General features: G+C 58.7%; 1 protein-coding gene across 1 annotated transcript in view; it reads left to right on the top strand.

Annotated features, from left to right (window-relative positions):
• Window positions 1–2,522: 2,522 nt before the first annotated feature.
• CLPB (ClpB family mitochondrial disaggregase) overlaps window positions 2,523–16,529 on the top strand; it is a 94,081-nt gene continuing 80,074 nt past the window's right edge. The window contains 3 exon segments of the mRNA XM_074152671.1: window positions 2,523–2,795; window positions 2,797–3,496; window positions 7,326–7,377. Of these exon segments, the coding sequence (XP_074008772.1) occupies window positions 2,523–2,795; window positions 2,797–3,496; window positions 7,326–7,377 (1,025 nt within the window).

Raw genomic sequence — 16,529 nt, 5'->3', positions numbered from 1 at the left:
TAACAAAGAAAAGGTAACAATGCCATTCTGTTTGGTTGTTTCTTATAAAGAACTCTGCTCTTCAGGCCTGACAGTCAGTTCCGTTAGCTTAAAGATACGAGATCTCGGTGTTTCCTGGTTTTTGCTTCTTCCCCTTTCAGTTATTATTATGAAGCGTGAGCTCCAGCTCTGAATGGTGAGCTTAGAAATAATATACCTCTTTGTGATTTAAGGCAAGATTTAAACCTATGTAATTTAAAAATACAAAGGCATGTACCCATTCCCATTTGCACAGCTCCCCCCACCCCACCCCCCCCCGGCACCAATAACCCCCATTCCCCCCCCCCTCCCCAAATCCCCCGGCGCATCCCCCCCTCCGGGAGCCGTGGGTGCAGGGGGGGGCCGAGGGGGGGGGATGGAGAAGGGGGGGGGACACAGGGCGAGTTCCCGGGGGGCCGGGCTATCCATGAGCCAGGGGCTGGGAACCGGAGCGGGGCGGGATTGACCGGGGGGGGGACACGCACACGCATGTACACACGTGTACTCGTACACACAGACGTGCACACACACTCAGAGGCACATACATGCGTGCAGACGTGTACTCGTACACACAGACATGCACACACACATGTGTGCACACACGTACACGCATGCACACACATGTACCCGTACACACAGGTGTGCACACGCACTCACAGACACGTGCGTGCACACACGTGTACTCGTACACACAGACATGCACACTCACAGGCACATACACGCATGCGCATACGTGTACTTATATGCACAGGCATGCCCACACATGCGTGCACACACATGCATGCACACACATGTACTCGTACACACAGGTGTGCACACGCACTCACAGACACATGCGTGCACACACGTGTACTCGTACACACAGGTGTGTACACACTCGCAGGCACATGCACACATGTTCTCGTACACACAGGCGTGCACACACACAGGCACATACATGCATGCACACATATGTACTTGTACACACAGGCATGCACACGCATACATGCATGCACACACGTGTACTCATACACACAAGCATGCACATGCACTCACAGATGCATACATGCATGCACACACATGTACACGTACACACAGACATGTACATACACATGCATGCACACACATACACGCATGCACACACGTGTACTTGTACACACAGGTGCGCACATACACTCACAGGCACATATGTGCATGCAACACACGTGTACACACACATGCATGCACACACATACACGCATGCACACACGTGTACTCGTACACACAGGCATGCACACACACGTGTGCACACACATACATGCGTGCACACACGTGTACCTGCACACACAGGCATGCACACACATACACACATGCACACACGTGTACTCGTACACACAGGTGTGCTCATGCACTCACAGGCACGTATGTTTGTGCACACTTGATTGACACACATGCCTGCATACACATGTGCACTCACACATGCCTGCACACAGATGTGCACACACACGTGTACTCGTGCACGCAGGTGTGCACACGCACTCACAGGCACGTACGTGCATGCACACACGTGAGTCACACAAATGCACGCACACGTATGTGCACACACCGATACACGCACACACATGTGCAATCACACGCACACAAGCCCACACCAGCAGCACCGACCCCTTTGGGGCGTGCAAACCCCCCGGCTGGTGACATCCACACGTGTGTGCACGCGTGTGCACGGCTGCACCTGGGTTTGTGCACACGTGAGAGTGTGCGTGTGCACGAGGGCACGTGTGTGGACGCAGGTGTGTATGGGTTCCCTGTGCACTCAATCGTGCACAAATGCTCACGTGTGCACGTGTGTGTGCGCCCTTACGTGTGCATGCATGTGCGAGGGCGTGTGTGTGTGCGCGTGCACACGCGTGCTCTTTTGGGTGTGCAGGCAGGTTTGCGAGTGCATGTGTCTGCTGTGCATGTGTGCAGGCTCGTCCCTGTGTGTGCGTGCACGAGTGCACGCGTGCACGCGTGTATGTGTGTGCGTGTATGTGTGTGTGCACGTGTGTATACGTGTGTGCAAGAGCATGTGTGTGAGTCCACGCGTGCGTGTGTGTGCGTGCCCGCGTGTGTGCACTCTGCGTGCCTGCGTGTGTGCGGGTGCACATGTGTGCGGGTGCAATGTGTGTGCGTGCACGTGTGTGTGTGAACACGTGTGTGCACACGCGTGTGCCCCGGCCTGTGAGCCGGGACCGGGTCTCGAACCCGCGTTCCTCCTCACTACACTCCCCCCCCCCCAACCCCGCCATGCCGGGACAGGAACCGGCGCCTCTTCCCGGCATGCCCCGGGCGGGATGGCGGCCCGCGCCGCGACGCGCCCTGGGGGTTGTAGTCCAGAGCGGGCTCTGCAGGGCGGTGGAAGGGGCGGCGGGGGACTACAACTCCCAGCAGGCCTTGCGCAGCGGCCGGCGGCCGCCATCTTGGTTCGCCGGTCTGAGCGGCGTGTGTAGTAGCGGGGGGGGGGAGGAAGGTTGGGGCGGCGGAGCGCGGCGAGCGAGGGGACGATGCTGACCTCCCTGGCCTCCCGACCGCCGCCGCCGGGGCTGGCGAGGCTCCTCCGGGCGCGGCCATGGCTGTCGCCGCCGTCGCGGGCGGCTTACGGGGTTCCGGTGTCGGCTGAGGGGGCCGGGACCGCCGGGCCGCGGCTGCTGCCGGGTTTGGCCGCAAGGGGGCGCCGCGAGCCTGCGCCCAGCGCCGGGCTGACATGGCGGGGGGCCGGGGGGAGACCCCCGGTAACGGGGCCGGGCCCGGGGGGGGGACACCCGTTAAGGGGGCCGGGGGGGATCCCCGCTAGCACTGGGTCCGGACCCCCGAGGCTTACCCCTAGGAGTGGGGCCGGGCCCGGGGGGATCCCCCTTAGCGATGGGGCTGCAGCCCCGGGGCTCCCCTCTAGCAACGGGGCCGGGCCCGGGGGGTTCCCCCATAGATATGAGGCTGGCCCTTGGGGGCTCCCCCCTAGCAGTGGGTCCGGACCCCAAAGGCCTCCCCCTAGCCACGGGGCAGGCCCTGGGGGGCTCCCCATTAGCAATGGGGCCAGCCCCGGGGGGTCCCCCCATAGATACGGGGCCAGGCCCTGAGAACTGCCCCCCAACAATGGGGCAGGTCCCCCGAGGCACCCCCCTAGCAATGGGGCTGGGCCTGGGTGGCTCCCCTATACATATGGGGGGTTCCCCCATAGATATGGGTCTAGGCCCAAAGGGGACCCCCCCAGCGGAGGGTGCCAGGCTACAGTTCCCAGGCCTGGCCCCACTGCGGCCCTCCCGGCCCCCCACCCCTGGCCTGGCTGGCTCGGGCTGCCCCACACCGGGGCCATCGTCCCACGGAGAGCCGTCACCCATGGGTGCCGAGAGGGGCTGTCGTCACGGAGGAGACCCTGGCGGGCGTCGGAGCGGAGCCGGGAGCTGCCCCCCGGGACCTGCGGTGCCCACCCTCCTCGTCGCCCTGGCCTACTGCTACCTCAGGGACCACCTCTCCAAGGGTGACTATCGCCTGGGGGGGGCTCCAGGGGGGCTCGGTGGGGACCCTGTGTCCCTCGGGGAGGGGGTGCGTGGGGGTCCCTCATAGGGGACAAGCCTCCGGGGGATGGGTTAGTCTTCCTTTTCCCCTCGCCCAGTGGATTGCTGGTCTGTGGTGGACACCCAGACTCTTCTATAGAGTGGAGATAAGGATCCTGGCGTTTGCCACCAAGATAAAAGAGCCATCGCTCTTGTCAGAGACACCCCAGTCCCTTTTTGGGGGGTGGGCGGGTTTGGTACTGGGAGAGGAGCTCATGGTGGGTGAGGAGTCCATCCCGGGGGGGGGTTGGAGCCCTCGAGGTGATGTTCTCCCCACTCCCCTGCTTTCACCAGAGGATATTTTGGGCAAGCAGAGAGGTTCGGGAGATGGGAAGGGCCCAGTGTGCCCTGGTGGCCAAGGTGGCCAATGGTCTCCTGGGGGGCATCAAGAAGAACCTGGCCAGCAGGTGGAGGGAGGTCATCCTCCCCCTCTGCTCTGCACTGGACAGGCCACAGCTGGAGCACTGGGACCAGTTCTGGGCTCCCCAGTTCCAGAAGGACAGGGAACTGCTGGAGAGGGTACAGCGGAGGCTGCGAGGATGATGAGGGACTGGAGCATCTCTCTGCTGAGGAAAGGCTGAGGGACCTGGGGCTGTTCAGCTGGAAAAGGGCAGACTGAGAGGGGATCTCATGGATGCTGAGCAAGAGCTAAAGGGTGGGGGGGCAAGAGGATGGGGCCAGACTCTTCCCAGTGGTGGCCGGGAACAGGACGAGGGGCAACGGGCACAAACCGGGATGGAGAAAATAAGGAAAACTTTCCTGGAAGAGGCTGCTCAGAGAGGTTGTGGAGTCTCCTTCTCTGGAGACATTCCAACCCCATCTCCAACCTGCTCTGGGTGACCCTGCTCTGGCGGGGGGTGGGACTTGGGGGGTGGGGGTGGGGGTGTCTTCAGAGGTCCCTGCCAGGCTGGGATTGATTCTGGGATTCTCCTCAGGGCCGTCTCTCCCCACTTCGAGCGTAGGATATTTGGAGCCAACGGGGAAGTTTGGGAGCTGGGAAGGGCTTGAGCGACTCCCCCCGATCAGCCCAGGGTTTCTCACGGGGTGGTTTATGTCCCCCACCCCCCTCCCCGGCCGTGGGAAGGAAGCAGTCGGGTGGCCACAAGCCCTTGTTGCCACAGCGTTAGAAGAAAGGCTGACGCGTGCATCGGAGCCGACTGGGACTGTCCCAGCGTTGGGGTGACTCTCCTGCCTTTTGTGGGGGGGTGACGTCTCGCCGGTGGTTTGCGCCCTTCTCGGATGAATTCTGTGTTTGGGGGTACCCGGGGTACAGCCCTACCCTTGGCTTTGGTGTCACCCCGGCGTCCCTGCCTCGGGAGAGGAGATGGAGTGGCCACGATGGTGTTACTGGGCAAAATGGTGTCGGAGCAGAGACGTGAGGCCGTGGTTACAGGCACGTCCAGAGCTCCGTTTCCCTGGGAGTGACTCACAACCTGCTGTTCCCGGCTGCCCGGGGAGGGGGGGTTACCAGGAGGTTTCATCATCCTTAGGACGAGTCTGGTGTAATTATAGACCTTGGAGCCCCTTCCAGTCCCTGAAGGGTCTCCAGGAAAGCTGGGGAGGGACTCTTGATGAGGGAGGGGAGCCCTAGGAGGAGGGGGAAGGGTTTGACACTGAAAGAGGGGAGATTGAGATGAGATGTGGGGAAGAAGTTCTTTGCTGTGAGGGTGGTGAGAGCCTGGCCCAGGTTGCCCAGAGAAGCTGTGGCTGCCCCATCCCTGGAGGGGTTCAAGGCCAGGTTGGAGGGGGCTTGGAGCAACCTGCTCTGGTGGGAGGTGTCCCTGGATGGAACTGGATGGGCTTTAAGGTCCCTTCCCACCCAAACCATTCCATGATTCCATGATTCTATGAGCAGCCGAGCAGCTCAGGGTTTGGAGGAGACACGGTGGCCAGGTTGGAGGCAGTTGGCCAGCGTGGAAGTAGCCCCCACCACCACCACGAATGATGGAGCTCCGTGTCCATCCCAGCTCAGGAGCCGAGGAGCACCCAGGGGAGGTGTCAGGCAGCAGGTTTAAAAGGAACACAAAGTGCTTTCTTACACCCCACAACCTCCAGCTGGGTTGTTTGGAGTCCAGAGGAGGCCAGGGAGATGCTGGGAGGGGTGGACCACCCCCCCCCTCTGCTGTGAGGGGGGGCTGAGAGAGTTGGGGGGGGTTCAGCCTGGAGAAGAGAAGGCTCCGGGGAGACCTTGGAGCCCCTTCCAGTCCCTAAAGGGTCTCCAGGAAAGCTGGGGATGGACTCTGGATGAGGGAGGGGAGTGATGGGATGAGGGAGAAGGGTTTGAGACTGAAAGAGGGGAGATTGAGATGAGATGTGGGGAAGAAATGGATGAGGAGATGGATGGATGGATGGATGGATGGATGGATGGATGGATGGATGGATTAATGGATGGATGGGGAGATGGATTGAGACCCCGGCCCAGGTTGCCCAGAGAAGCTGTGGCTGCCCCATCCCTGGAGGGGTTCAAGGCCAGCTTGGACGGGGGCTTGGAGCAACCTGCTCTGGTGGGAGGTGTCCCTGGATGGAACTGGATGGTCTTTAAGGTCCCTTCCCACCCAAACCAGTCTGTGACTGGGAGGAGGACACTGTGCTGGCCCCGAGTCCAGGCTGTGGTGGCCAAACCCTCGCTAACTCCAACACCAACGATGGTTTGGCCCCAACTGCTTGGGGTTCACTCCGTGTCTCAGGCCACGTGGCCCGTGGCTGTGGCTCTGGGGCCAGCGAGCAGCTGGCATCCCCCGGGGGACACGCACAAACGATCCCCTGGTCCCCTCTGCCACCTTCAGCCTGGTGAATTGTCCTCGAGACATCACGAACCCCAAGAAAGGGACCCCAGAGCAGGGGATGGGGACAGGGGACAGAGACCTGGCCGCTGGGACATCTCTCCGGGAAGGCAGGACGAGGACACCAGGCAGAAGGAATGATTTGGGCACAATGATTTGGAGAAAAGAGGCACAAAATGTCGGGTAAAGAGCAGGAAGCCCCTGAAGGTGGTAAGAATTGGGGAGATTTGTCCCCAAATTGTCCCCGGATGCCCCAGTACAGCTTTACTGGCCGCACTGGTTTTGACCAACCCTTGCTCCAGCAGAACTGGGGTGCTGTCCTTCCCCTCACTAGCCAGGAGGGGTCATTCTGAGCCCACGGTAGGAGCTCGCTGGCCTTTTGGTGGTGTCTGGAAGCCTCTGGCCGGGGGTTGTCACCACCTGGGGTGACGGTGCCAGCTGCCCGTGGTGCCTCCCGCACCCCAGAACTCGCCGTTCACAGGGTTTGCCTTGAAAACACAGGAAAACTCGTCCTTTCTCCAGTTGTGGACGCAGTTGGTCCCTTCCTGGTGCCACTGCCAGCTTGTCCCCAAGCCCAGGTGACCCAGCAGGACCCGTCCCCTCCTCTCCAGCCTTTTTCCAGTGGCACTTTCCCAGTCAGAGACCAGCAGGTGTAAGAAAAGGTAGTTTGCTGCAGACCTGGGTGATCTCTGGAGGACTGGGAGGGACTGGTTTCCCAGCGAGGACCGTTTCCTATCCCTGGCTGTGTCCCCAGAAACGTTGCCAAGGGATGTGACACTCCGGGAGCTGCTTTTCGAGCCGCGTTTGGGCCAGGAGAGGGGGAGAAAGGGACTCGTACAGATCATTCCTGACCTACGGGGTTTGATACGAGCCCTAAGCCCAGGCCCTGCCTTCTCGGTGGTGGCCTTTGTCACCTCCGGGGTGTTGTGTCTCCCTGCTAAATCGCTTTGTTTTCCGTCTCTGTTTCCAGAAGATGCTCTGCTGGAAGCCGCGAGGATCAACAACGTTTCGGAAGTCAACCGGTGAGCAGGCTGGGTTGGGAAGGCGGGAATTGTACTCGGGGAAGGGGTGGCCTTGTCCCCGTCACCCGCACGTCTGCGTCTTTGGGTTGACACCCCGAGGCACGGCTCCTGGTGGGGGGGCTCACCTCCCTGTCGGGGAGGTGACGGAAGGGATGGTGAGAGCAGTTCCCCGTGAGTTGGAAGGTGGGTGGCAGGTCCCTGGGCTGGGGGAGGACAAAGAGCGTGGCCAGCAGGTGGAGGGAGGTCATCCTCCCCCTCTGCTCTGCACTGGACAGGCCACAGCTGGAGCACTGGGACCAGTTCTGGGCTCCCCAGTTCCAGAAGGACAGGGAACTGCTGGAGAGAGTCCAGCGGAGGCTGCGAGGATGGTGAGGGACTGGAGCATCTCTCTGCTGAGGAAAGGCTGAGGGACTTGGGGCTGTTCAGCTGGAGAAGAGCAGACTGAGAGGGGACCTCATGGATGCTGAGCAAGAGCTAAAGGGTGGGGGGGCAAGAGGATGGGGCCAGACTCTTCCCGGTGGTGGCCGGGGACAGGACGAGGGGCAACAGGCACAAACCGGAATGGAGAAAATAAGGAAAACTTTCCTGGAAGAGGCTGCTCAGAGAGGTTGTGGAGTCTCCTTCTCTGGAGACATTCCAACCCCATCTCCAACCTGCTCTGGGTGACCCTGCTCTGGCGGGGGGTGGGACTTTGGGTGGGGGGGGATCTCCAGAGATCCCTGCCCAACCCCTGCCACAAAAGAGAGAGCTCAGCTCTGCCTGACCTGTTGGGGGGGTGACCAAGCACGTGCCCCTTGGGGACTCCGGCATCTCCAGAGCCGTCCCTGTGTTCCTGTCCCAAAGACGACGTCCCTCCAGCAGCAAGGTTCTTGTTGCTGTTGGCCTTGCCTTCCTCCGTGGGGGCCGTGTCGTCGTGGGGGAGCTGTTTAGCACCTCTCGATTCCCTCTTAATTCTAAACGGGGTGTTAAAAACAAGCGTTTTTTTCTCAGGCCCGACGTGTGAGTGGTCCCCGAGGGGCTCTTTTTCCCTTCTTCCCACCCATTCCCGCTGCGGCTCTCGCTTCCGGGGAAGGATTTGGGTTGGCTGGAGGGGTTAATGCGGGTGCTGCGTTAACGAAGGAGGTCTGGGACTTCGTCTGGAGCTGTGGGGAGGGGGGGCGGAAAACAAACCTCCTGAGAAGACAGCGGGGAAGAGAAGCGTCTGAGAACCAGAGCTCGGCCGTCCCCCCCTCGTTTCTCCCAGTAACCCACTGGTGATGAGGGCTCCCAAGCGCTGCCCTCAACCGGTACGGAATTCAGATTTCTTTTTGGGAGCCCAGCAGATCGCAAAGGATGGGAGCAGCCGGTGCTGCTGCCCTGTGTGTCTCTCCGGGGGAGATCTCCCCTCTGTGGTAGGGGAAAGGAGCCCTCCCATCCCCCGGGGATGCTCCTTCCCATCCCCTAGGGATGCTCCTTCCCAGCACCAGGATGCTTTTCCTGGTCCTCAGGACCTGTCTCCTTCCCTGTCCCTGGGGATGCTTCTTCCCAATCCCTAAGGATGCTCCTTCCCATCACCAGGGGATGCTCCTTCCCTGTCCCTGGGGATGCTTCTTCCCAATCCCTAAGGATGCTCCTTCCCAGTCTCCAGGGGATACTTCTTCCCAGTCCCCAGGGATGCTCCTTCCCATTCCCAGGGATGCTCCTTCCCATCTCCGAGGATGCGCTTTCCCTTCCTGGGGATGCTCCTTCCCTGTCCCTGGGGATGCTTCTTCCCAATCCCTAAGGATGCTCCTTCCCAGTCCCCAGGGGATACTTCTTCCCAGTCCCCAAGGATGCTCCTTCCCAGTCCCCAGGGATGCTCCTTCCCATTCCCAGGGATGCTCCTTCCCATCTCCGAGGATGCGCTTTCCCTTCCTGGGGATGCTCCTTCCCTGTCCCCGGGGATGCTTCTTCCCAATCCCCAAGGATGCTCCTTCCCATCCCCAGGGGTGCTCCTTCCCATCACCAGGGATGTGCTTTTCCTTCCTGGGGATGCTCCTTCCCAGCCCTCCGGGATGCTCCTTCCCTGTCCCTGGGGATGCTTCTTCCCAATCCCCAAGGATGCTCCTTCTCAGTCCCCAGGGATGCACTTTCCCTTCCTGGGGATGCTCCTTCCCATCACCAGGGGTGCTCCTTCCCATCCCCAGGGATGCACTTTCCCTTCCTGGGGATGCTCCTTCCCTGTCCCCGGGGATGCTCCTTCCCAGTCCCCAAGGATGCTCCTTCCCAGTCCCCAGGGATGCACTTTCCCTTCCTGGGGATGCTCCTTCCCTGTCCCCGGGGATGCTTCTTCTCAATCCCCAAGGATGCTCCTTCCCATCACCAGGGGTGCTCCTTCCCATCACCAGGGATGTGCTTTCCCTTCCTGGGGATGCTCCTTCCCAGTCCTCCGGGATGCTCCTTCCCTGTCCCCGGGGATGCTTCTTCCCAGTCCCCTGGGATGCTCCTTCCCATCACCAGGGGTGCTCCTTCCCATCCCCAGGGATGCGCTTTCCCTTCCTGGGGATGCTCCTTCCCTGTCCCTGGGGATGCTTCTTCCCAATCCCCAAGGATGCTCCTTCCCAGTCCCCAGGGGATGCTCCTTCCCAGTCCCCAAGGATGCTCCTTCCCAGTCCCCAGGGATGCTCCTTCCCTTCCTGGGGATGCTCCTTCCCAATCCTCTGGGATGCTCCTTCCCATCACCAGGGGTGCTCCTTCCCATCCCCAGGGATGCACTTTCCCTTCCTGGGGATACATCTTCCCAATCCTCCGGGATGCTCCTTCCCATCCCCGGGGATGCGCTTTCCCTTCCTGGGGATGCTCTTTCCCAGTCCTCCGGGATGCTCCTTCCCTGTCCCCGGGGATGCTTCTTCCCAATCCCCAGGGATGCTCCTTTCCAGCCCCAGGGATGCTCCTTCCCAATCCCCAGGGATGTCATAAGGAAGCAGCCAGGCCCCGCTGCACCCCCCGGGGGGGCTGAGATCTGGCCTAAATCAAGGGCCGAAGAGGATATTGGCGTGCGGTTAATTGGCACATGGTGTTCTGCTGCTTGTAATTGCAGGAAGCTGCTGGTCGGGGATGTCTGGGGTGATTTGTGAGCCTGGTCGGGCACAGGGATGCTCTGTGTCCATTCGGGGAAGGGCTTTACCCCCTTGCACGTCCACGGCTTCTCCCTGGGTTTTGGGGTTTTTTTGTGCTTTTTCCTTCCACTTCTTCTCCCCGAGGAGCTGCCAGAGCTCCCGGCCCAGCTGTGCCTTCGCTGCCGGGTCAGAAAATCCAGTGGGAGGTGTCTCTGCCCTTGGCAGGGGGGTGGAAATAGATGATTTTTAAAAGCCTTTCCAACCCAAATCTTTCTGTGACTCTCTCCCTACTGCGGGCAACTTCAGCCTGTGCTTTGCAAGCCCAATCCCTGAAGGGGCTCCAGGAAAGGTGGGGAGGGACTCTGGATGAGGGAGGGGAGCGATGGGACGAGGGGGAAGGGTTTGACCCTGAAAGAGGGGAGATGGAGATGAGATGTGGGGAAGAAATGGATGGATGGATGAGGAGATGGATGGATGGATTGAGACCCTGGCCCAGGTTGCCCCGAGAAGCTGTGGCTGCCCCATCCCTGGAGGGGTTCAAGGCCAGGTTGGAGGGGGCTTGGAGCAACCTGCTCTGGTGGGAGGTGTCCCTGGATGGAACTGGGTGGGCTTTAAGGTCCCTTCCCACCCAAACCATTCCATGACTTTTCTATGAGCTTTGGACTCCTTTGAGGTCTCTCCCATGGCCTGATGTCTTGGTTTAACAGATAAACCATGAGTTAAATCTTAGTTGTGCTTCACTGCGGAGGGGAAAATGGGGTAGAAGGAGTCAATTTGGGGCAGAGGCCGTGCGATAAGCAGAGAAATGAAGAGTTTTTAGGATAACTCTGTGGCCCTGATCCCCAAAGAGGTCTCTCTGGGAGGAGAGTGACTCCATCACCCTCGTGATGGTGGGGTCGGGGCTTTCCTTGTGGAAAACTGAGGAGAATGAGAGCCCTTGTAGAGGGTTTGAGTGCCAGCAGGGATAAGCACTGCCTGGTTCCTAAAATGAGGGAAGGTGGAAGCTGGAAGGGCAGGAGCAGCGCCAGAATCATCAACCAGAGAAGATGGTGGCTTTGTGGAGGCTCTCTTGTCACCCTTCCAGAAGATCTCAGCCTCCCCATCTCGTCAAATCTTACAGTGCTGGGTCTTCTCGCTGCCTTTTTCCGAATATTTGCATCTCATTGTCACATTCCTCTAATTAGTTCAAGTCAATCACGTCAGGAAGGTCAGAAAATGGGGGCGATGGCCACGGTTAGAGGAGCAGAACTTCAGGAGTTGTCCTACGCCCTTCCAGGTCTTCCATATGGGAACCCAAAGAATACCAGGAAAAGGGGAAAATGGGGCTGAAGGAACCAAAAAGAGGGTTTGTGTTGGGGACACAGACCTTGGACTGGTGACAGCCGTGTCACTGTCCCAAAGCTGGGACAACACCGGCATCTCTCCAAGCTTGGATGTTTCCACATAGAAGAAAAGCCATGGAGGGGCTGGAGCGTGTCCAGAGAAGGGCAACGGAGCTGGTGAGGGGTCTGGAGCACAAGGAGAAGGATCTGGAGAACTTCTGAGGGAGCTGGGGGTGTTCAGCCTGGAGAAAAGGAGGCTGAGGGGAGACCTTCTCGCTCTCTCCAACTCCCCGAAAGGAGGGTGTAGCCAGGGGGGGGTCGGTCTCTTCTCCCAAGGAACAGGCCGTGGGACAAGAGGAAACGGCCTCAAGTTGCCCCAGGGGAGGTTTAGGATGGAGATTGGGAACGATTTCTTCCTGGAAAGGGTTGTGAAGCCTTGGCAGAGGCTGCCCAGGGCAGTGGTGGAGTCACCATCCCTGGAGGGATTCCAAAGCCGGGCAGAGGTGGTGCTGAGGGCCATGGGTCAGTGGTGGGTTTGTCAGTGTTGGGGTGATGGTTGGACTCCATGATTTCAAAGGTCCCTCCCAACCTCCACCATTCCGTGATTCCATGATTCTAAGCCACCTCTGAAGGCTGGATCCAGCTTTCCTCATCCCTCAATCTCCTCCCGGTTCCCAGAGAGCTTTTCCCATCATTACCCAGACCTTAAACACCCAAAATCAGGTTGAATCCTTCATCGAGGAACGCTTTAACTTCTTCGACCGTTCCCTTTGGAGCGGCGTGACCGGGCAGCGCTTCCCTTCCCGCCGTTAGCCGGCAGAGAAGATAACACCTAATTAATCTGGATGGTTTAATTTCCCTCAGCCTCCCGGAGTTGGGAGGGGGGGGGGGGAAGCAAGAAGCGGAGCCGTGAGGAATTGCCGCCTCCCTCCCCCGGCTGTTTCTATTCCCTATTAATATTGATTCTCCGTGTTCCAGCTTTTGTTTCTTAATAAGCCACCCACCAAAGCCTTTCCTGGCCGGGTAAATATGATGGAGCGGCCTGTTTTCCGGCAGAGCTGTGACTCACGGAAAAGGCGGCGCGGATCCCAGACGGTCGTTATCGGCCTCCTTCGTTAGAGCAGCCCCAAATCTGCTCGTTAACGAGGGCCGGAGGTGACCCAGGGCGCCCTCCTGCTCCCCGAGGGGTCCGGCCAGACACGGTGGTGGGGCAGGAGGCTCTATCTCAGCTCCCGTTGCTGGCTCTTCTCTCTCCAGGGCTGGTTTTTAGGTTGTAGAAAGAGCTAAATCGGGCTCTATCGCCCCAAAAGGGTGATCTCTGCCCTTGGGTCATGCAGCCCGGCATCGTTCATCCTGTCTCTGACTCACCTCGGGGCTGGGTCTGTCTCTTCTCCCGTCTTCTGTGGGCAGCAAAGCTCATCGAAGCAAGAGGTTCCTTCTGCAAGGTGGGATTTCATGGGAATTGACTCCTTCTACCCCATTTTCCCCTCCGCAGTGAAGCACAACTAAGATTTAACTCACGGTTTATCTGTTAAACCAAGACATCAGGCCATGGGAGAGACCTCAAAGGAGTCCAAAGCTCATAGAAAAGTCATGGAATGGTCTGGGTGGGAAGGGACCTTAAAGCCCACCCAGTTCCATCCAGGGACACCTCCCACCAGAGCAGGTTGCTCCAAGCCTCTTCCAACCTGGCCTTGAACCCCTCCAGGGATGGGGCAGCCACAGCTTCTCGGGGCAACCTGGGCCAGGCTCTCACCACCCTCATAATGAGAAGTTCTTCCCCACATCTCATCTCCATCTCCCCTCTTTCGGTGTCAAACCCTTCCCCCTCCTCCTACGGCTCCCCTCCCCGATAAAAACTCGGTCCCCATCTCTGATGAGAGAGTTGGGGGGGTTCAGCCTGGAGAAGAGAAGGCTCCGGGGAGACCTTGGAGCCTCTTCCAGTCCCTAAAGGGGCTCCAGGAGAGATGTGTGTGGGGGGGGGACTCTTGATGAGGGAGGGGGGGACCTGGATGGTCTTTAAAGGTCCCTTCCCACCCAAACCGTTCCGTGACTCTGTGATCAAACAAGGTCTTCTCTTCTAGAAGGGCACCAGCCCTTTCTGCTCTGGGACACGTGTGACACAGCAGGACCTGGACAATCCTCCCAGCCAGACCAGAGCAGGAATTTTTTCCTTGTCTTATCTACCTTTTATATATATATAGATATTTTTTTTTTTTTAACCTTAAAAAAGCTTCGGGGGAAGTTAAGGTGCCAGGACCACAGGGGATCCGTGGAGATGAATCCGGTTCTCGGTAAAAACTCTTTTGTGCTCTTCCTGGACGTTGTCCTCCTCTCCCTCTCCGTCCTCTCCAGGGGGTGGGGGGCAGCCTTCCCCTCTCCCGGCTTCGTTAAAGAATTCTCCCCGTAATTAGCAGTTCTGTGAATATCCTGGACGGGACCTCGCTCTCGAGGGACGCCCCCCCAGCTGCTTCGTAGGGTAAACGTAGGACCCCCATCAAGGGCTATCGAAGCGTGGCCACCGCTGGCCACCAGCCAGACCCTTATTTTTGGGCCTAAACAGCTCTGAAACGTCTTCAGCCGCGGCTTTGCCCTGGCAGGGCAGGAATTTGCCAAATTCCATTTGGCAGGAATGGGAAATTACTTATAATTACAATTATTTCCATCGCTACACGCTTTATATTCCACTGTTCCCCCCCCATGTCTGGGAGTGATTATCGGAGTTAACGGGCACCTGGGGGGTTTGTTTTTTTTTTTTTTAGGATATATTTTTTTTAAGGATAAACAGATGTGGGTTGGTTGTTTGGTTTTTTTTTTTTCCTTTAAATCCCCCCCCTTTTCATCTTTTCTCCTGAGGCGTGGAGCGAGTTACATAGAATTCCGTAGAATTTTTTTGACCGATGATCGGGTTTAATTCGGCTCCTGGGGGGGGGGAGTGTGTGGGGGGGGTGACGCTGGGAGCAGATACAACCCGAATTTCTTCACGTGGGCTGGGAAATATCCTTGGGGGGGGGGGGGGGCTTGGACACTGGGGGGGACACCCTTTTCCCGGGCAGCGGAATGGGGAATAAAGCGGTGATTTTTTGCTCCGTTTCTCCCTGGTTTCCCGGGAGCGTTTTGCTTTAACGCCTCCTCCTTGTAGCGACCTTGTTTTGTTTGTTATTTTTATTTTTATTATTTTTTATTTATTTTTTTTTTTTCCCCCCCCTGCTTCTTGGTGTATTTTATCCTCCCGGTGATGTTTGCCCGTGAGTCATAAGAGGAATTTCTTTGCGATGGGCGTCCAGCCGGCCGCAGGAGGCAGAAAAATCTCAGCCTTCTTCCCAAAAGAGCTTTAAACCCTCGGTTCTGCCCAAACCCCTCGCTCTGGAAGCAGACGCCGACTCATTTCCCGGCTGGACGCGGCGTGGAGTCCGTCTGGTCGCCATCAAGGGCTTAATTCCAATTAACGGAGGTGTTTCTCGCTCTGGCGGCGGCGGGGGCTGAGTGCGGGACAGCTTCTGCGGGAGGGAGACGCTGAGCAGGTTGCCCAGAGAGGTGGGACGCTGGCCCATCCCTGGAGGGGGTTCAAGGCCAGGTTGGAGGGGGCTTGGAGCAACCTGGTCTGGTGGGAGGTGTCTCTGGATGGAACTGGATGGGCTTTAAGGTCCCTTCCCACCCAAACCATTCCATGATTCCATGGTTCTATGAGGTCATAGAGCAGCTCAGGGTTTGGAGGAGACACGGTGGCCAGGTTGGAGGCAGTTGGCCAGCGTGGAAGTAGCCCCCACCACCACCACCACGAATGATGGAGCTCCGTGTCCATCCCAGTTCAGGAGCCGAGGAGCACCCAGGGGAGGTGTCAGGCAGCAGGTTTAAAAGGAACACAAAGTGCTTTCTTACACCCCACAACCTCCAGCTGGGTTGTTTGGAGTCCAGAGGAGGCCAGGGAGATGCTGGGAGGGGTGGACCACCCCCCTCCTCTGCTGTGAGGGGGGGCTGAGAGAGTTGGGGGGGTTCAGCCTGGAGAAGAGAAGGCTCCGGGGAGACCTTGGAGCCCCTTCCAGTCCCTAAAGGGTCTCCAGGAAAGCTGGGGATGGACTCTTGATGAGGGAGGGGAGTGATGGGATGAGGGAGAAGGGTTTGAGACTGAAAGAGGGGAGATTGAGATGAGATGTGGGGAAGAAATGGATGAGGAGATGGATGGATGGATGGATGGATGGATGGATGGATGGGGAGATGGATTGAGACCCCGGCCCAGGTTGCCCAGAGAAGCTGTGGCTGCCCCATCCCTGGAGGGGTTCAAGGCCAGGTTGGAGGGGGCTTGGAGCAACCTGGTCTGGTGGGAGGTGTCCCTGGATGGAACTGGATGTTCTTAAGGTCCCTTCCCAACCCAAACCGTGCCGTGATTGTAAGATCAAAGGCTTTCCAGCATCTCGCCGCCTTCTCCCGAGGGGGCAGATCCCTCCCCTGCCCTCTCTCTCGGGGCTTGTACTTTCATGTTTGGAGATATTGATGGATTTGGATGTTTTTCTTCCTTCCCTCTTGTGCCGAGCGCTTGACAAGTCCCAGGGTGTCGTCGTCCCGTCCCGTCCCCCTCCCCTTTATCCCCCCTGCGGTTAAACAGTGACATATTGGGGAAGGGGGGGGTGACAAACGTTGAAGTGGCCGAGAGAGGAACAGAAGCTTTTGTTGTTGGGAAAAGTTCAAGTTTCCAGTTTCCTCTTCCTCCAGCTGCCGGGAGGAGCCGGCCGGGCGCTTGAGCACAAACTCA

Source organism: Numenius arquata, chromosome 1, assembly GCF_964106895.1.
Source record: "Numenius arquata chromosome 1, bNumArq3.hap1.1, whole genome shotgun sequence".
Taxonomy (NCBI): Eukaryota; Metazoa; Chordata; class Aves; order Charadriiformes; family Scolopacidae; genus Numenius; species Numenius arquata.
This window is presented reverse-complemented; position numbering and strand designations above follow the sequence as displayed.